The 20,146-nt window shown below is 37.7% G+C and overlaps 4 protein-coding genes across 7 annotated transcripts; 2 read left to right on the top strand and 2 right to left on the bottom strand.

Moving 5' to 3' along the window:
- Nucleotides 1-2,241: 2,241 nt before the first annotated feature.
- ppl (pumpless) lies at nt 2,242-4,921 on the bottom strand. Its single transcript, XM_065485311.1, has 5 exons — nt 4,696-4,921; nt 4,561-4,640; nt 4,419-4,482; nt 3,536-3,667; nt 2,242-2,536 (listed from the first exon to the last, which is right to left on the bottom strand). Exons 1-5 carry the CDS (start codon nt 4,805-4,807, stop codon nt 2,439-2,441), a joined length of 486 nt encoding a protein of 161 aa, XP_065341383.1. The 5' UTR covers nt 4,808-4,921; the 3' UTR covers nt 2,242-2,438.
- A 2,908-nt stretch (nt 4,922-7,829) lies between these two features.
- On the top strand, nt 7,830-9,930 carry LOC135939600 (uncharacterized). Its single transcript, XM_065484068.1, has 4 exons — nt 7,830-8,435; nt 8,554-8,600; nt 8,825-9,631; nt 9,774-9,930. Exons 1-4 carry the CDS (start codon nt 8,418-8,420, stop codon nt 9,775-9,777), a joined length of 876 nt encoding a protein of 291 aa, XP_065340140.1. The 5' UTR covers nt 7,830-8,417; the 3' UTR covers nt 9,778-9,930.
- Nucleotides 9,931-11,051: 1,121 nt separating this feature from the next.
- On the top strand, nt 11,052-12,146 carry LOC135939866 (uncharacterized). The gene is made up of 3 exons (XM_065484468.1): nt 11,052-11,155; nt 11,210-11,280; nt 11,838-12,146. Exons 1-3 carry the CDS (start codon nt 11,138-11,140, stop codon nt 12,013-12,015), a joined length of 267 nt encoding a protein of 88 aa, XP_065340540.1. The 5' UTR covers nt 11,052-11,137; the 3' UTR covers nt 12,016-12,146.
- A 1,495-nt stretch (nt 12,147-13,641) lies between these two features.
- Nucleotides 13,642-15,938, bottom strand: LOC135940384 (uncharacterized). Of its 4 annotated transcripts, none has more exons than XM_065485250.1 (5): nt 15,790-15,938; nt 15,354-15,424; nt 14,925-15,283; nt 14,231-14,866; nt 13,642-14,188 (listed from the first exon to the last, which is right to left on the bottom strand). In XM_065485250.1, the coding sequence occupies exons 1-5, from the start codon at nt 15,808-15,810 to the stop codon at nt 13,941-13,943; spliced, it is 1,335 nt and encodes a 444-aa protein (XP_065341322.1). In that variant the 5' UTR covers nt 15,811-15,938; the 3' UTR covers nt 13,642-13,940. The 4 variants fall into 4 exon arrangements, with proteins under 4 accessions (XP_065341322.1, XP_065341321.1, XP_065341320.1 ...); XM_065485249.1 differs by having other exon boundaries at nt 13,642-14,866; nt 14,925-14,957; nt 14,994-15,283; nt 15,790-15,937; XM_065485248.1 differs by having other exon boundaries at nt 13,642-14,866.
- Between the last annotated feature and the right edge of the window lie 4,208 nt (nt 15,939-20,146).

The raw sequence follows: 20,146 nt of genomic DNA, 5'->3' as shown, positions 1-20,146 counted from the left end.
TCTGCAGGGTAGTTTTGAAAGAAGTACTGTTCAGCTCAGTTTTTTTTATAATAAAATTTTAAATATTTGATATTGTGGATTTTTTAACCTCTTTAAATTTCGAATGTTTCCAAATCAGTTGAGGAATTTGTGCTGATCTACTAAAAAGTACTCGACCTTCGCTTCATTTCTGTAATCGACTTGATAGTTGAAAAGCGCAGAAAAAAATTAGCCTTCTGAAGGTTATCTAAATAATTTCCTGATGATTTCATTATTTTTAATCCTGATAGTGATAGCAAATAATTTAGTTTCAGTCAATTTCCTGGCAAAAGTGGATTAAAATTGGTATAAAATATATTATTTCAATTTTTTGAGTAAATTAGATCATAATTTTCTAACCAATTTGGGAAAATTTCATTTGAAAAGTCTTTAAAAAATCGACTTGAAAACTATACAAGTGGAGAGATAGTTTTTTTTCTTAAATCAGTAGACTTTGCAGACAGAATCTTTTTAAAAACTAGCATTTGCGTTTGAAAGTGTGGATTTTTGTGCCGCTATATATTTTCATTGAATTCAATTGTTATGTATTTCCAAGGCAACCCGCTATATTTAGTTTTATTTATAAACATTATTCGTTCAATTTATCTTAACAAAAAATGAAACAAAGCAGTGTACTTATAAAATTTTAGTGCTATTTCGTATCATTAAATTTTAATTCCTCAAATATGTGATGTCATTATTAACAATTTAATTTTTTATAGATTAGGTGACAAAATTAAATTTTATTTTCATTCCAAAATTGGTTTAAAATTAAAAATACTATTTAAATAATAATATTCTCTTAATTAATAATTCAATATTAAATAAACAATAAATTGCACGTTCCTGTGATTGCAACTCTAAGCTTGAGCGCTGCAAAATAGCGTGAGTGTGATGTTTCTAGTCGCTATGAATGGATTTGTAGGTCAATATAGTCGAGCTGGCGGTCGATATTTCCTTTTGCTCCGCGCCTGGAGTGTGTGTTACGGCAATATAGCACAGGCTGAAATATTTCATTAAATGCATACCGTGCACCATGCTTCCATCCTAAAATTCCACGATGTGGAATATCATATAAATTGTGTTTTGTCTCCGCAGCTACACTCCTGCTCACGCGAGATGATTCGGACTTTTGCAGTGTGTGTCGCCGTGACGCAAATCCCGCAGAATTAGCTCTTTTTTACTCCGGTGTAATAATGCACAAACTACGTCTTGCGTGACGTCAGCACGCGTCGTTTCTTCGCAAATCGCAGCGGCTCAGGTGATTTCAGAGGGATTTCTAATTAAATTAGAACAGGAACTGTTCCAGAAGATGGGATTTTGGCAATTTCGGGCGAGGAAAATTATTTTTTAAGAGTACGAGGATTGAAAACAGGTTGTTGCAAGATGACTACTACTTGCTGTTTTTCCCTAGAGTGGAAATTTTAAATTTTTTCATTCATGCGAGTGACGTCCATTGGGAATATACGCGCAATTAATAATATTATGATCCACGCATCGCGTGATTATTTTTTAATCTAAAAATGGCTCGTAAAAATAACTGTTTTTCATTAAAAAATTACGTGGATGAATAATAATTATTCGTTTTTTTCTAATTTCAATTTGAATTTATTTAAAATATATTTTCTGCAGCAGGAAAACAGAAAACGTTCCTGTTCATTAGACAAATTTGAGATGAGTCTAGGTGTTTAGTTTTTACGATTCTAATGCGGTTAGAATCCGAGACATAGCAATGAAAAAATGGGCAAAAATTCAAATTTTTAACTTTTGAAATGTAATTTCTAGAAAATTATAACTAAAAAAATCCAAATGATGATCATCATTCTAATCTGATGTTCATTTGATTGAGAGGACTAATATTTTTTTTAATTTAGACCTGGAGGATATCAAAATATTTAACAAAATATATGATCTATTAAACCAGAAAGAAAAAAAAACCATTAATTTACACAAATTACTTTTTTAAACTTTATCTTTCAATAGAATATCTAAATTAAAGAAACTGACGATTTATTTAAAACAAAAAAACAAAAATCCGGCAGTTATTCCAGATTCTTCTTTTCAGCATAATATAATTTGATGCAATCGCGGCAAGCCTTTCGTCGAGTGGGTCAATGAGTTTGCATGCTCGAGTCATGTCAGCAGCGCCTGATAAATCAGCAGACACTCGTGCCCTTGATCCCTGCCTCGACTTTGTCCTAATTGAAGGAAATCTCACCAAAGTTCTGTGACTCGACGGATTTTTATTATATTTTTTTTATAACCCATTTGACAGCAAAAAAATGCAGCAGCAGCAGCTCGCACTATCACAGATTCTCGTCCACAAAAGCTGCAATTTCATTTCGTTTCACACAATACAATGACTGATGGTTGTTTTTCGTACTACAGAGGCTTAAAAATTAATTAATCGGCTCTTTGGGTCAGTGGTCGTCAGTCTTCAGGAACTTTTCGTACTGAGCCTCGTCCATCAGCCCGTCCAGCTCGTGCAGCTTGCTCAGCTCTAACTTGAACAGCCAGCCTACAAATAACAATATTACACTTCGTTGAGATTGAATAAAAATTTTCATATTTACAGAATCCAGAGGATTTTTTTTTTAATTAAAAAACTTTAGCGAGATGGTTGTTTTAAAATTTAAATCTGAATAAAAAAGGTTCAAGATGAGGTGCTAAGGCTGTTTGCAGAAACCAAAACTCATGATATTAAATCAGTTTAAAAATAATAATTAGAAAAATAGTTTTTAGAAGCATTCAGTACATGCTAGCTTAAAAAATAAAAATCTTTCTGTACGCAAAATATATCTAATTCAAACCAAATTAGACTATTTTTATCCTTTATAAAATAAATATGCCTGGAATGTTCCAGATAAATCGCATGATGAGCAATAAGTAACTAAATGCATGTCAACAAGGTTGGAATTTTTAAATGAAAATTAAAAATAAACAGTTAATTCAATTTTAACTTTTCAAATCATAGGAACATCATCTTTAAAAAGTCTTGACCGCTATGAAATAGAGGGAAATTTATTAATTCGTTCCTGAACGACTGACAAATCTTTTTTCAATACTATTTGATGGCTAAGAATTTTAAAGGATAAAAAATGAAATGGCTAAAGGCAAATATTACTGAAACAGCAATTTTTAAATAACTGACAATCATATTGCTTCCCATGCTAATTTATTTAATAAAACGCAATTAATCATGCTGCAATCAAATAGTTGTAAATCTATTTCTGCTCCAATTAATATTTTAAATACCATGCCAGTAAAATGGATAAAATTTTCTAATTAATAAATTAATTTCAAAAAATTAAAATTAAATTCGATTTAATAAACTAAAACCAATTAACAACTTTTATAACTTTGCACTTTTGCAATGGCCTCAAAGATTGCTGACAAATTAATGACCAAGCGTTTTATTTTATTATTCATTCCATGTTAAGTGCGAGTTATGGCGCCGGCATAGCTGGGGAGCGTGGCACGTTGCCTAACTAAGAGTTAGCAGTGAGCAGCAACTGACCTTTTTCGTAGCACGATTTGTTGATCAGTCCAGGCGTGTCCTCGACTTCCGTGTTTTTGGACACAATCTTGCCGGACACCGGGCAGTACAGCTCGCTCGCCGCCTTCACACTCTCCAAAGCGCCACACTCATCTACAAAAACAAACAAAAAAATCAGTCATTTAAAAACTTTTTCTTAACTAGCCGCCAAAATGTAGTTTTCTTTAAGAAACTAATAGTTTTTTTTAATTTCTCTTTTTCCAAATAATGAAGTTGGAAGAGACTGAAAAATTAGTCAAAACAATGAACAAAAAAATGGAAAAGCAAGATAATTAATAAATTTGTATGTATTAGTTTGTTTCGTTACTATTAGATTATTTTTGCTCTTTAATATTTTTAATAAAGTAATATTTTAATTGCAAGCAGATAATTTTAAAATTTAAATTAACCCAGCATAAAATTCGCAAAAAGATATTAATGATCACATGGTTTCAGAAAAAATTTATAAAAAAAAAAACATAAAAACTGGACATTGATTATTTATTTGTACTAAAAAAGAAAAAATGATTTAAATATTTAAAACTAATTCATGTTAAAAAATAATGTTTATACAAAAATTTTGTAAGTTTATGGAGGTGATTGGCAAAATATGATCCGCAATATGAATTTAATTGAGCGCCTAGATCTGTGGAGTCTGGAGTGGACACAGCAAAAATCTTGCTGCTACTCGAGAGGAGCAAGATAAGATTATATCTCTATACTTGATAATTTTTCACACGGTTAATAATCACTGACTGCTGGACAAGGTCAATAATAACTGAAATTCCAAACCTTAAACAAAATTTAAATTGTATAATTTAAAAGGAAATAAATTAAACATTTAATAAAATTAAAAAATACGAACCCATTTGTGAGAATTCCTGTCCAGGGTCAGGCAGTTGTGCGTAGACGACATCCCCCAGGGCGTCCTATATAATAATTATTCAAAAATTATTAAAATTAAATAAAAATAATTTAAATAATTCCTTATATATGTATTTTTTTACCTGAGCGTAGTGTGTGATTCCGATTGTCCCGATTTTTCCGTCGACCTGCACCCACTCGTGTTTGTCCGTGTACTTCCTTTCTACAAATAATTCATTAAATAAATTTTAAATTAAAATTTCAGGGTTTTTGCACACCATTGAACTTGACGGGGGTGGAGGTGACCCATCGGAGGCCGGTGAAGACGTGCCTGGGGGCGGCGGGGGCGGCGGCCAGCAGCCTGCGGACGACCACGGAGCACACGACCATCCTTATCGCCTCTTCGGACGCGAATCGGATCAGTGATCAGACCCAATTACATAAAATATTGCTCGCTCGGCCGGCGTGTGTGTTGACAAAGAGAACAGCAGGGTTGCCGCATCCCACTGGAGCTTGAGGAAAACGCCGCTCGTGGCGCTGCTGCATTTGGCGCGTCGGGAAAATGAGGAATTCGCGGCTGCGAGAGCCAAATTGGCTGGAAAATCGTGGCTTTTAAAGGTTTTGAATGATATTATTGGATTATTTAATGATTATAAACGTTTTCCTGGAGAAAAATCTGGTTTTAACGGGTATGAATGCCAATTTGTTATTATATAATGATTATTATTTTGAATATTTTTTAATTTGGCATTCAGTTAATTTAATATTTCAGGGTTTTTGTGTCCTAGTTGTTGGAAACGGAGCTTGTTGGCAACTGTGGATTACAAATGTGTTCAGTTGACCTCATGTTTATCTCGAGAAACGCCGGTTCACGCGGGGTTACGCCTGCCACTGCCACGGGGGGCACAACTGCGTGCGTGACGTCAACCGCTTCTTTTCATTCCTCACAGATAAGTCCAACACGCGCTCGAAGATTTAAATAAATGTTAACATTCTTATTCATTATGTTGCTCGTTTTTTTAGAAATAAATTTTAATTTTCAAATTATTCAAATAAGAGAAAATTTCTTGAGTTTTGTTATTATAACCAACAATTGATTTCACAAACATAAGAAACTGATTTTTTGTGGTTCTTCAAATTAAAATATAAATGATAGGGTCTATTTGATATTTAATTAATTACTTCGTGGTAAATTCTTTATTGCTCATTCGTTATTATATCAATCTGGATTGAGAGTCAACTATAAATTTAACCCTTTAAGCGTGAGTAATATCCGAATTGTAGCGGCAGTGAGCGATCCCGGGTTAGATTTTTGGATACCTTTTCACTGCAGCCTTGATAGTAGTCAAAATCGCTGTAAAATTTTAAAGGATGAGCACGAGGGACATGAGGGTACGTTATTTAGAGTACAACACTAACACCAATCCCTTTTACGATCACCCCTTAACGATTTACCACCACCTAAAACGTGAATTTTCAATGTTTCCCCTCCTTGGAAATAAGTTCATTTGTGTCAAAGTTGACTTAAAGATTAATTTTCATCAGGGGTTGTTTTTATTTCAGCCATGAACCTCCAAGCAACCCCTTTACAACCCCCAAACACTTACAGATACCCAATCCAGGCACTATAATCAATTTTTTTAATGCCATCGAAAGATAATTTTATTTTGTTTAACGATCTGCCAATTTTTTTAATTTATTTAATTTTTACCAAGCTGAAAATGCACCAAATGCCTTTATATTAGCACATTTAACACAAGCGTAGTACAAGAAAGCAAAAGTCACAAAAGCGTGAGCGGAATTCAAATCGGCATCGATCGATCTTTTTCTCCTTTCGGTTCGCATTTGAATAAAACAAAGTGTTGTTGGCTGTGGTGATGGTGACGAGCTACATTTCGCCGCACTCGAGTGGAACGTGTTCGAATTGGACTCTTTTCAAGATCACCAGCGCCGCGTAAACGTAAACCATCAAGCCGATGTGCTTTAGTTTCATCTTCCAGCCTTGCACGATGCGCGATAGAAAGTGTGAGGGAGTCTTTCCCTTTCCTTCGCGCCGCGCCGGCCAACGCGAGTGAATAACCTTTCACTGCGCAATAACAATTCGTCTAAGCCAAATTTAACTCTGTTGTATATTTGCTCGGTTATTCCGCGACGCAAAAGGCACAGCGAACCGATTTTTTCACTCTGTTTAACTCAAATTCTTTTAATTTATACTGAATATAATTGCGACCAGGTTAGAGAGTAATAAAATTATGTCTAGATTGTTAATTAGTACCGTTTTTAAATTTATTAAATAACAATTAATTTAATTATTAGATATAATTCTCTCCGAGAAATAATTTTAAATACCCAGCCTGAAATTTAAAAATAATATTATTATTTTTTAAATTAAATGCATTAAATAAAACTTCCAGTAAAATAAACAACTTTCATTTTTCATTTTTTTTTAAGCTCTTCAAGTGTTGCAAAAGCGCGAAATATCCTTTTTGAACGGATTATTATGATTGGAAAGCGGCTTGGTACGGTTAACGCTGTGTTTGCCGGCTCAAAGGCAAAAAGCAGTCCAAATAAAAGGTGCTCTTTCATCATGCACTCTCGTCGTTCTTGCTGATTAGCAGTTGTTTCCTCCTGAATAGGTCGCTGAACTAAAGAATCATTTTTTAGCTCATTATTGGAGCAGGAAAGCTTTGGCATAAACCAGAGGAAGATAAGATAATTAATTTTTTTCTCACACCTCTTGATTGAGTTTCTCTCCAGCACGCGGAACACCGATTAATTACAAAGAATACCGGCCAAGCGTGTTTTTTTCTAATTCATGCGTGATATTTGATGTTCTTTTAGTTCAGAATGTTCAGACAAGTGAAACTTTATTTTTAGAAACATTTTTTTAATTGTTAAAGGATTAAAGACAACTAATTCCAGGATTTTTAGGGGGGCAAAACATAATAAAAATCATTTTCAAACTTAGTTCTAAATAATTTGGTGCTAAAAATGTTTTAAAAAATATTTTTTTAAATAGAGGATATTAAATGAAAAATGTTAAGTAGATTTATAAAGATGCCCATAAAGGCAGAAATACACGATGTTTTTAGTATTTTTCATTTAATAGTAAATGAGTGCTTCCTCGCTTTTTACAATTCCGAGTTTCATAACAAATTTCCAGTTGCTTTTTGATACCAATTTTTTATTTACCGCATGGTAATTCTTGGTTTGTGTGGCATTTTTATAAAACCGCGATTGCATGAAAATGATTGTGAAAATGATTTAAGCTCTGAAGCTTAATTCAAAATTATTTTAACTAGCCCTTTTTTAATTCTTTAAAAAAATTATTCCTTAGGTTGAATTTTGCAGTAACAATTCTCTTAGAATTTTAAAGAAATCATTAATTAAAAAAATCCGGAAACACGAGAAGCAAGTTATAATTTTTAAATTATTGCAGCACTGTTTTTTTAAGGTTAAAAAGTCAATAAGAAAAACAGGTAATACCATAGATCTCGCTGTATAAAAATAGTTAATTAAATTTAACAGAATTTCTCTCCAGAGTGAAGAGAAACTGTTCTCAAAACGAGTTTACTTAAACTCATCGCTCATCGGAGCGTGTTTACCAAATTAATTTGCAACGCGGCCGCCGATGCTAGATCACTAGACCAGCGACATTGACACCGTGCACGCTTTTGAAGGCCAATTTTTGCCATCTTCAGCGATCGCCGTGAGAAGTGGACGACAAACTCCAAATAGCAGCTGCGATTGCGATAATAAGTGGCGCGTGCAATAATTTCGGAACTGATCAATTTTTTCCCCCCGAGTGAAACTGTGACGGAGCGAATGCATCAATTACAAGAAAACAAGGGGCCATCGGCTTGTCGTGTGTCTATTGAAGCGAGTTTGGACCTTTTCCTGATCCACCGTTGCCGCCGGCGCCGCCGCCTCGCAATCAGAGCAACAAAGCTCGTCTATAAAGCACCCGCGGACACTTGCCAGCCTCCCAGTTGGCGACAAAATGCGAATTGTGCTCCTGGTGAGTTTGCACGACGCTCCTTCTGTGATGTTGTGACTAGTGAATCGGTTTATTTGGAATACGCCTCGACTGCTGCTTCTAAATTGTATTCAGTGGAATTAATTTGACATTTTTGCAGGTCTTTCCTTTATTGCTAATATGCATAGTCTCGGTCTCCGCTAAAAAGTAAGTACTTTTTGAAATTATTAAAATTAATATAAGCCAAGCTGGAATAAATTTTAATTAATTTAATGATCAGATTCAGTATTTTTACTGTTGAGACAGTTAGTAATTGTTTATTTTATTTATTTTTAACATTTTTTTCCATTTATGAAGAGTAAAATATTACTTAATTTTCTAAATGTAAGCCTGCTTTAACTTTTTTAATAAAATAATTTATTTTTAATTAGGAAGAAAATCATAATCCATGTGCCGTTGAAAATCAAAACGCACCACCACACGCACACCATCTACAAACATGTGTGGGACAAGGAGGAGCCGGTGAAGCACGGCGGCGACCATTACTCGTACCACCACTCGCACCACCACCACCATTCGGACCATGACCACCACCACGGGGGTGGCGGAGGTGATCACCACCACCATTACGGAGGGCACGATGACCACCACGGAGGAGGGGGAGGCGGCGGAGGGCACGACGACCACCACGGAGGAGGGGGAGGCGGCTCAGGTGGCGGAGGGGAAGGTCACCACCACGAAGGAGGGTCAGGGGGTGACCATGGTCATTCCGGAGGCGGTGGAGGACACCACGGAGGTGGAGGGGAAGGTCACCACCACGGAGGGGGCTCAGGGGGTGATCATGGACATTCTGGAGGAGGTGGAGGAGAGGGTGGATCAGGGGCCGGAGGGGAAGGACACCATTATGGAGGGCATGATTATCACCATGGTGGCTCAGGCGAGGATCATGGTCACGGAGGAGGAGGAGGGGAGGGTGACTCAGGTGGTGGAGGGCACCACTACCACTATGACCACCATTACCACCATGACCATCACCATCACGACTACCCCGACCACAACCACGTGGATGACCACCACCACTCGAGCCATGAGGATGGAGGGGAGGCGCACAACTCATTCATCCACGAGGACAAACATCAAGACTCAAACGGCTACGATGACAAGGGTGGTTCCACTTGGGGTCACCATTCTGCCCACGCTGACTCCTACAGCCACGGTGACCACCACTCCTGGCGCAGGTCTAATAAAAAATTTTAATTGTTGTCTTGGGGGTTGTGCAAAATTATTAGAGAACGAGGAAAAATAAGGGAAAATATTAATACGAATGAAATTATTTCTTCTCTCCTTTTTAATAGTTTTATTTTTCTGCATTTTTTTCAGGTGACTAGTTGTGGTTTTGACCGTGCCCGCTGCCATTTGTGCCACGCTGCTCGCCTGTTTCTACGTCCTGAAATGATTTATTAAATTTATGATACCTGCATCGCTGTACGATAACCACAAAAGTGTTAATAAAATAAAGTTTTTATTTTTAAAAAGATCTCTCCGTTTGAAACATGTTGCATTTAATCCACCGCTCCACTTTCGTTTTCCATTTGAGTGATGATTTCGAGTGGTCATTACCGCCGGAAGAGTTTATAACAATGGGGAAATGATTTGTGCACACCACTCGCCGCAGATGTGCGCGGTCATTACTCTCTCGTGAGCAAGAAGTTGAATAGAGAGGTGACATAATTCGCAAAAAGTCCGTGCAGAATTTCCTTTCTTAATGCAAACACCTTTCTCCTCTGGCAACAAATGCCGAAAAAGCAGAACGTTTCATAGATCGTTAAATCCATAGCAGTTATTAATATGTATTTTAAACCTGTTGCTTCTGCAAATATCGTTCTCCACAGTTTGCAATAAAATTAGAGAGAACAAAGTAACAGGGAAATTTCTTTTATTTTAATTTTGCAATTTTATTTAGAATATTTTCAAAATGTAAAAAAGGTTTTGATGCTAATTCTGATTTTTGTCTTAAAATAATTGAAAAATAAAATGTTTTTTGTTAATGTAAACTTACTATTTTAAAACTAAAAATTTGTTTAAAAAATATTCGTCTTAAAAGAAAAAGAATGGAAAAAAACTTTAACAGTAAATTTATTATGTTTTTAATTTATTTATATTATTAATGTTTATTTTATATTTTTTAATATAATTTTAATGATAAGTATTAAAATACTATTATTTTTTATAAATATTAACACAGCCATGTGATTTACAGTATTGTGATAAATTCAACTTGATTTCGTTTTTTTAATTTCCCTTATAGTACAATGTCTACCCGCAACTCATATATAGGTGTTCTTACATAAGCCTCGATTATTTATGCTCTCGTTTTCATCTGGTTTTTGCAAAAGCACGCGTTGCTCAAGCCATCGCGCTGCGTGGTCCAGCACCAACACACAATGAAATTGCGTTGTGTGCAAACAACACAAGCGTTTTGGAAAGTGTCTGCGGAGCAATGTCTGGCTGCAAGCGAGCGATGCAACGCTCTGATACTCGGCGATCGGACAAACGCGATAGTTTTGCATTCTCGTGCGTCTTTTTTGTCACCTGCTTTCTTCGCCGGGCCGTCCTTGACAGGCGTCCGCGGCGGGCGGGCGGACGAGCGGGGGGCGGGACAGCCGCCTATAAAACGCTTCTGCATTTTTCGCCGCAACTGCACTTTTCGTTTTTCCTCTCTCGGAGACGCACACACCTGCAATATGTCCACCAAGACACTGGTAATTCGGTTTCAAAATTCTATTAACGGGGTTTTAATTAAATGTTTAATTTAGCTCGCGGTGCTGTTACTGGCGGCGATCGCAATCACCCTCAGTGAGGCTGGTGGAGGCGGCAAAAAGGATCAGTAAGTCTCATTCTTTGTAATTTCTAAATTTTCTGATCAAGCCTACGTGCATAATTATTTTCTTTGATTTAAATTATGAGAATTGTCGTTTTGTCGTTATTATTTAATTCGAATTAAGATACCTCTCGTAAGTATTTGACTATTTCATCAATATGCATTGTATTTATTCATAGTAATCATAATCAGGTCTAGAGCAGTGTAGAATATAAAAATTTTTGAATTTAGACACATAAAATAATTCTTCAATAATAATTATGAATTTATAATAATCTCAAATTAAATCATCTTAATTTTTTAAAAAAAATATTTATTTTTTTATAATTAATTAACTTTTTATTTGACAAAATAATTGATATTTAAAAAATAAAACTCAAAGTAAAATTTAAAAAAACTAGAAAATTGTGTTTTAAGTGTGTATTTAAAATTTTAATTTCAGCAAATATTTTTACGACAAAATATAGAACACAATAAATAATAAATTCAAATTTGATTTATATTAATTTTAAATTTTTCGAATGAAAGTTATTTTCAAAATGAAAAATGTATAATTTTTGCAGTGTTCACATCAAGATCCACGTTCCTTACTTCGTGAAGAAGCACACGCACACCAAGACAGTATACATCCACCACAAGAAGGGCGGACACGGAGGCGGCGGTGGAGGCGGTGGTCACGGTGGCGGCCATGGAGGCGGCCACGGAGGCGGTGGAGGCGGCGGCGGCCACGACCACCATTAGCTAGACTGACAAAAAAAATCATCCAACACGTTCCTCAAACTGTACAAACTCTAATTTTCAACCTGTTAACTATTTTGTAATGTGATTTTTGTTGCAATAAATGTAGATAACCTTTTATTTTACTATAAAAATCTTACGGTTTTTGCTTGAAAAGAGATTTTACGGCTGTGTGGGTTGCGCGGAAAGTGGACCGCACGCAGTTTTCTGACTGATGAAATGGAGCGAGTAATCGCCGCGCAGAGTCAAATAGATGCGCCCTCCGCCACGAGAAAGAAAGTAAAAATCACGCTGCGTGCAATCGAGTTATCCGCATACATCACTCTCCCGCGACCACGAAAATTCAACTCAACCGTAAAACACACGCATTTTTTCAGCTGAACGTGAGAAAAACACAGACTTTCGGTTAGACGGATTAAAAAGTTAACCAAGACGATGAACACACGAGAGGAAAATATGTGATGATAATAATAAATAAAAGATGAATACGTGATTTAAAAATAGCCTCAATAGCACAATTCAAAAAATTTAAGTCTCTATTTCAACACCCAATTTTTTGCTTAAAATTACAAAATTAGTTCCCGCTTATAGGAGAATGATCCTCTTTTAACCAGCTATATTTGCTTTAATATATCGGAAAACCCATTAAAATCACTGCTTTCTTTAGCTTAACATGACTCATTAAAATGATTCGTAGAAGCCATATTCATTTAACATATTTAAGTTACTAACAATTAATAAAAAACTTGTTTGGAGTAATTTCTATTTTATTTCTTTCATCTAGAGATGTGATGTCTAGCCAGGTTTAAATTTATTTATCATGTTTAAATATTATTGGTGAATCTTAGGTTTCTAGGTGTTAGATTTCTATAAAAAAATATAAAATCAGAATTGAAATAAAATTTAAAAAATAAATTAATATTATAAACAATATTTTATTAAGTTAAAATAAATCATAAAATATTAAATACATAAACAAAAATAAAAAATAAATTATAAGTTTAAACAAAATTACTGTTTAAAATTAATGCTACTAAATAAATAGTCAAACAATTTAGATGTTGATCTAAATGTTTCATTGTGATAATACAACAACTTTCAAGAGATTAATTAAATTATTCGATTATTTTTCACAGACATTTCAATCTGCTTTTGGGCGGCGATGAATCGCTCCTCACGAGTGTGAAAAATATAATCATAATTTTCTCCTCGTGGGCGCACGTGCACACATTTTATTTTCCTCCTCATCGATCTCACTGAGAGAGGGCAAAAAATAAAGCACGTCGTCTTTCCATTTGGCTTTTAATGGCTCCATCGTTCTCGCTTCTGGCGCGCAAAGCAGTGAATAAAAAAGGAATTCTGACCTTTCACTCTGGAAACGGTCCATTGTGCTCCCAAAGAGGGACATTTTCATGAGAATCACGTCAAATGATTCCTTTCTCTCTCGGACGAGGAGAGAAATTTCGAACGTATAAATATAGATAGAAATTGCTCATGTGGAAATAGAATATAATTGCAAATGAGGATCGTTTTCAATTGTACAGTTGCTGCTCTACTCTAATGATAATCGATCTGCTCCGGTTGTGCGGTTGCGTTCAGAGGTGTTAGACTGCGTCAAAGGAAACATAGTTCTATTTATTACAAAAACGGTTGTTTATTTATAAAAGTGAGAGCAGTAGGTTACAACAACAAAATACAATATGTAAAAAACGATGGCTGCTATTTACAAAACAGTAAAAATGATGAGCAAAAATGATTCAGTCAGACTAGTCGCGAACCAAGTATACCAGTTAGCGGACGGGGACGAATTTCTTCATATTTTTGCGGGAGGAACTTGGGGGCCCCGGACAGATTCGCACCTGAGACGACATTCACTCGGCTTATCAAATAGTTTTTGGGCGGTTAAAACGAAAATTAAACAATTTTTCTCAGTGGTGGTGCTCGCAGTTGCGTTCGTACGAGGCGTATGAGGAGGTCGCGTAGCCGTGGCCGCCGTCGTGGCCGCCGCCGCTGCCGCCGTACGAGGACAGGTCGTTTCCACCGCCTGAGTGGCCGCCGCCGCCTCCAGCAGAGTGGCCGCCGAGGTCATATCCACCGCCGCCGCCGCCTCCGGAGGTGTGGCCGCCGCTGTGGCCTTGGTCACCGCCGGCAGAGTGGCCGTAGTCGTAGCCGCCGCCTCCAGATTGGCCGCCGTGGCCTCCAAGGTCGTAAGAGTGGCCGCCTCCACCTCCAGATTGGCCTCCGTGGCCTCCAAGGTCGTAGCTGTGGCCGCCTCCACCTCCAGATTGGCCGCCGTGGCCTCCAAGGTCGTAACTTCCGCCGAAATCGTAGCTTGCGCCACCTGAGTGGCCGCCGGCGTCACCACCTCCGTGGCTCCCGGATCCTCCGTGGCCGCCAAGGTCGTAAGAGTGGCCGCTGCTGCCGCCTCCGTGGCCTCCAGCACCGAAATCGTAAGACTGGCCGCCTCCCGAGTGGCCACCACCTCCAGAATGGCCGCCGGCGCCTCCGCCATGACCTCCAAGGTCGTACGAGTGTCCCGCGTCATGTCCTCCAGCGCCTCCGTGGTCTCCAGAGCCTCCGTGGCCACCCAGGTCATAGGAATGACCTCCGCCTCCAGAGTGGCCGCCTCCTCCTCCACCGTGACCGCCGTGGCCGCCGTCAGAGTGTCCAGAGCTGTAGCCGCCGCCGTGGTTGCCCGAGTATCCAGCCCCCAGGATGTGTCCGTACGAGTCGAAGGCGGTGACAGCCTTTCCTTGACCTCCATGACCTCCTCCGTGACCTCCACCATGTCCAGAGCCTCCTCCGTGTCCGCCGTGGCCTCCAGATCCGTGCAATTTGACAAGGGCCAGAATTCCTGAAGAAATAATTCAACAATTAAATTCACTGAACTCAACAAAAGTCTCAAATCTCACCTTTAAGGCTGTCGTGACCACCTCCGTGACCGCCTCCGTGACCACCTCCGTGACCGCCTCCGTGACCACCTCCATGACCTCCATGTCCAGAGTCATGACCTCCTCCTCCGTGTCCGCCTCCGTGTCCGCCGCCATGGCTGCCAGAATCTCCATAACCCTCTGAGATTATCTGATAAACTGGCCCGGCGTCGTGTCCGCCGCCTCCGCCATGACCGCCTCCGTGACCACCTCCGTGACCTCCGCCGCCTCCACCGCCTCCGTGGTGGCCGTCATCCTCGTGGAAGATGTGCTTGTAAACGGTGTGCGTGTGGTGGTGCACCTTCACCTTCAGCGGCACATGGATGATGTACTTTTTGTGTCTGTTTTTTTTTAACAAAAAATGAAATTAATTCTCGTTTGTCGGGAGAGGATTAAATATTAAAAACTTACCCGCCTCCACCGCCGCCTCCAGCTTCAACGCAGGACGAAACCAGCACTACCGCGAGAACGCTCGCCAAACCCTGGCAAAATTAAATTTAATCCTCAGTTATATTAAAAACAGTAATCAAAGATTAAGAAGTTAATCAAATTATGTAAAATTAAGTAAAAACGCAATTCTCTCATTCCTGATATATTTTTTAAGAAGGAAAATACCAAAACGCGTCAACAAATCTCAATATTTTCTACATTTACAGAATTCTCTAATCAAATAATTATGCAACATTCAAAATGACTTCCTCCAGAGATATGAAAATTTAAAACGTACCAAACATTTTAAAAATAAATAACTAGCGTCTATTAAAATAAATTTTAATTGATAACAATTAAATTGACAGTGTTTTGAAATAGCTGTTTGAATAAATAATATTTTTCGATTTGTACTCACAAGGCGGAAAGCGAGAGACATGTCTATGCTGTGCGGCGAAACTAAAACTGCATCGGCGATGGCGACGCTGTTGGCTTATATATGCGGCGAGAGGTCCGGTGCACTCGCATATTTTTTCACGGTGTCGGCGCCCGAAGAATGGGTCTCGGAAGGAAAAAAGTGTGAGTGCACCCTAGCCGAGAGCGAAATGAGGAGGAGCTTCTCTCTCGGACAGAAAAGAAGGCTGAGCGCAGCGGCAGGGCCAAAGTGAAGGGCAGCTGGACCTGAGCGGCCACTCACTTTTCTGCATGCCGCCTCTGTTTTGTCACAGCCAAGAGTCAAGAGCAGCACGGAGCCAAATATGTAACGCCGCCGCGCGCGATGATTGATATCAATTTATTTATTTGGACCTTTGTGCGTCCAACGCTTTCTCTGTCAACGGATTAGAAAACAAAGGGCGACAGTGTTCCAATAAAATCGCCCATTTTATTCACTCACAATCAGACTATTGCCAAAGTCGTAAATTCCAGATGCGACGCATCATCGCCCAAATATGGCAGCGGTTTTTATTTGATGTCATTTGGCTCCAAATTTTTGGCTGATTTTCCTGGCAATTTTTCCGCCAATCCAAAATGCCGCAGGATTAATTAATAAATGACGTGCAAATTCTTTTTAAGTTTTATTTTTCGTAAAATCTATTTATGTGATGCTTGAAGAGCCTCCAAACATGTTTTGTAAATTATTCTGTTTTACTCCACCTGTATAATTAAATTTTTATTTTATTTATTTCCTTATTTATGTGTACTATTTGACACTAACTGCGTTGACTTATTTCTCAGAGTGGCATTTTTTTCCGAAATTAACTTCTGTGGTTATTCAATGTCTAATTTACTCATAAAATATTTTCAATTAAAAATTTGCAGAAAATATTTAAAAACAAAAATCCTACATAAGAAGTTTTAATTAATTGCAAACTGCGTAGTACTTGTTAGCCTTGGAATTAATTGATATATAATTAATTTTCTTCGCGGCGTGCGGTCAGGTGAAACAGTAAGAAAAGTGCACTGCTCTTTTCCACTTTCGCTGCCCCTGCCCGCGTTCTTTCGCTGTTGCGATTCAAGCTCAGGTTCAGGGTTAGAGCAGTGAAAGAGCCACGAAGTGCGGCGTGCCGCATATCCTCTCAACGCAACATATTTCAAATCCGCATGCGAAAATTTGCATGCACGAGTTCGTGTTCGCGCGCGGCACAAACTTTTGATGGTGAGAACTGATCTGCGGGCCATCACGAGGAGAAACTGATATTTTGATGTTTGTTTATAATATGTTGTCTACTCGCTCTTTAAAATGCAATTTTTTTTTATATAGATGTCAGATAACATGTAATGCTCAGCTTCAACATGAAATTGAAGTTGAACTAATTTAACATAATTTTAATGGATTAAACAAAAATTATTTCATGAGGAGAAACTTTCGAAATTACTTCCTTATGAGTCTTTGATGAGCTATTTATTTTTTTTTCTTCATCTGTGCATCAATTTAAAACGTCTTAAGATCCTCTCCATCCGAGTGTAATTATATTTATTTTGTGGTGAGACGAGAGGAGTGAAATCCCTGTGAGAGCTTTTTGCAGATCCTCCAGATGGAAAGAGCGCGCGGCTGCTGCTGCTGCTTTATAATTGAGATAAAGTTTGCGCCTCGGTCGGATGACTGACCACACAATCACTTTTCTCACTCTCTTTTAATTTCAACGAGCGAACGAACGACGCACCTTTGCGACTCCCCTTCTCCGCGGCTATTTTTTTTCCGTTGGCAATGTCAAATTTGTTTTGCGTGATGTGTGTGTGGCTGACACAAACGCTCTAGCTGACGAGAGTGATTGAATAGAGAGTGCAAGTGAGGCCGCGGGCGTCGCATTTCTCTTAAACAGAAAAGGCGCAAAAAATAGCTTGACACGCCGAGAATTCATCACTAGCAAGCGTGAAAAGCGGGCTTAAAAATGCTGGGAAAGCAATTGGACATAAATGACTCGTGACACTTAATTTTTTTAAACAAATCTATTTAAATTATATTTTCAAAATTCACCAGTTGCATAAACCCTAAGTGATCGAAGCCGCCAACAGATGGCACCACCGTAGACTTTCGATTTTAAGGCACTTCCGCTGCGATTTCAGACTCAATCTAGCTACTGTGCATTTTTCAATTAATTTGCTATTTTTTGACGTGCTGAAAACCAAAATTGGTTCAGCCAATCGCCGTAGAATCAGGAAAAACTATTTTTTGAAATAAAAAAATATTTTCCAACGTTTCTACGGCGAATGGCTGAACCGATTTTGGTTTTCAGTACGTCAAAAATTAGCAAATTAATAAAAAAAATCAAAATAGCTAGATTGAGCCTGAAATCGCAGCGGAAATGCCTTAAAACAAAATTTTTAAGAAAGTCTGTAGTTGCGCCATCTGTTGGCGGCTTCAATAACTAAGGGTTTATGCAACTGGTCAATTGCTAAAATTAAAATTTTGCTGATTTTCTTCAAAATTTAGAGCATTTTGCCATAATTTCTTAGAAAGTTTCGATTCCTCACATTGAGATATATCCAATAGTGTATCAAAATTTTTGGGGAACTCTTTTGTTGTTAAATAAAATAAGAATTTAATTTTTAAAACAGTCAATTACAAAAGAAAAATTTTCCATGGAATAACCTAGATTAATTTTGGCATAAACTGAATTCTTACAGGTCATAGGGATTGATTTTCCGGGGTTTTCCAGTATCACAAATTAGTTCATGTAAAGGAAGGTTATTGCACTGTTGCATGTTTTGGCAGTGTAAAGTGAAAATTTAATTTTATGGCAATAATATTCCTCCCGCATTGAGGCTAAAGTTTCGGACCAGAGCCAACTGCATAATAATCTCTTTACTGCATTGCGTAAAGACTTAAACGTATCATTTCCTGCTTCTCAGAGTAGAAAAAAAACTCATTACTTTTGCCGAGTCTAGAAATTTTAAATCGGAGCATCTGTTTGAGGAATTTTAACGATTCTTTTATCACCTCCTCTTTCTCTTGCTGGACAAGTGCTTTTTTACGTGCTCTGCTGCGCGGTCACGCTTCCTTAGGATCGAAATTTAAACAATGCAATTTATGCTTAACTGCAGGCTAAATTATCTGTCGACATTTTTGCACGCAGATTAGCAAAAAAAAATGAAAAGGGAAATTTATTAAGATACTCCTGGTTTATTTCATATTGTTATAATTTTGTCGATGACTACACTGCATTCAGAAATCTTTTAGAATAAATATGTAGGCCTTTGAGGAAAAGAGAAACTTAAAAAGCGAGCACTGAGAAATGTTGATATAAATTTTGCTAAATTATAAGAAATAATTCAGCCTAAATAAAACGTTGAAATTTACAAGAGCAGCAAAAATAATAAGTAGAATGTGATTGTTTTGTGACTTATACTTGAATTAATGTACATTTTAGCCGAAAAAATTTATAAATATAAATTTAAAACGTTATGCTGATCATGCACTGCCGTTCAAAAATAATTTTCCACCATTTTAATTTCTTAAAATGAATTCTCTCTCCATTTTCCCACTTGCATTTTTTTATATTTTTATTCTAATTTCTCAGTTTTAGAAGAACTGATACCATTTGAGATAAAATGAATCGTCTTGACTACAATTAGCAATAGTTGTACTTGATCGTATGTTGATAAAAAAATGTGCAAACATTAAATCAGCGCCAAATTTGCCGAATTTCTCGACAAATTTAAAGTTTTTTCTATTAAATTTGGCTTGACATCGTTTTTTGCTCGTCCCGGTGCGCGATTTATGAGATAAATTTCCCCTCTGGTGAAATACATCCCACCAAAATTGATTAGCAGTTTAACCTCGGAGCCAATTTTCTCAGTAATTTTCAAGAAATCAAAAAATCAATCAAACTCCCAATTTCTAACAATGTAATCCATCAAGCTAGTTCCATTGTTATAATTTTTTATTTTGTTCGAAACAGAGTGTTTCAGCAATTTCTCTCGCAATGAATGACACGTCTTTGTGCGAAATTGGTGTCTCGTAGTCAAATAAATGGCCGCGGGAGGAATTTCTCAAACAGCATTCATTCGCGGTGTATTGACAGCAGAAGCAGCTTGTCCGCCGCACGTGTGAATGGAGAGCATACTATATTATATTTTTGCAATTGCACACCGCTCTCTGTGTGCTGGGTCTGTGAATTACACACTTTCGCGCATTGCGGGCTTTCCCGGCGGCAGACGCGACAGCTGCGGCGAAGGAACCATTTCGTTTTTTGCACTCTTTGAGGAAGCAGCTACAGCTCGCACATATTGTGCGCCGAAATTAGCAGCTTATTTGTGCTGCACTTTCCCCG

This window comes from Cloeon dipterum, chromosome 3, assembly GCF_949628265.1.
Source record: "Cloeon dipterum chromosome 3, ieCloDipt1.1, whole genome shotgun sequence".
Lineage (NCBI taxonomy): Eukaryota > Metazoa > Arthropoda > Insecta > Ephemeroptera > Baetidae > Cloeon > Cloeon dipterum.
Note: the sequence above shows the minus strand (reverse complement) of the source record. Positions and strands in the feature narration are given on the sequence as shown.

Excerpts from the sequence above, each read along its gene's own strand:
- ppl (XM_065485311.1), bottom strand. The coding sequence starts at position 4,807 with ATGGTCGTGTGCTCCGTGGTCGTCCGCAGGCTGCTGGCCGCCGCCCCC. Across the intron at positions 4,483-4,560 it reads GAATCACACACTACGCTCAG|GACGCCCTGGGGGATGTCGT; the intron begins GTAAAAAAATAC and ends ATTATTATATAG. Across the intron at positions 2,537-3,535 it reads CAAATCGTGCTACGAAAAAG|GCTGGCTGTTCAAGTTAGAG; the intron begins GTCAGTTGCTGC and ends TGTTATTTGTAG.
- LOC135939600 (XM_065484068.1), top strand. Across the intron at positions 8,601-8,824 it reads GTCTCGGTCTCCGCTAAAAA|GAAGAAAATCATAATCCATG; the intron begins GTAAGTACTTTT and ends ATTTTTAATTAG.
- LOC135939866 (XM_065484468.1), top strand. Across the intron at positions 11,281-11,837 it reads GGAGGCGGCAAAAAGGATCA|TGTTCACATCAAGATCCACG; the intron begins GTAAGTCTCATT and ends TAATTTTTGCAG.
- LOC135940384 (XM_065485248.1), bottom strand. The coding sequence starts at position 15,810 with ATGTCTCTCGCTTTCCGCCTT. Across the intron at positions 15,425-15,789 it reads TGTCTCTCGCTTTCCGCCTT|GGTTTGGCGAGCGTTCTCGC; the intron begins GTGAGTACAAAT and ends TAATTTTGCCAG. Across the intron at positions 14,867-14,924 it reads TGGTCACGACAGCCTTAAAG|GAATTCTGGCCCTTGTCAAA; the intron begins GTGAGATTTGAG and ends TTATTTCTTCAG.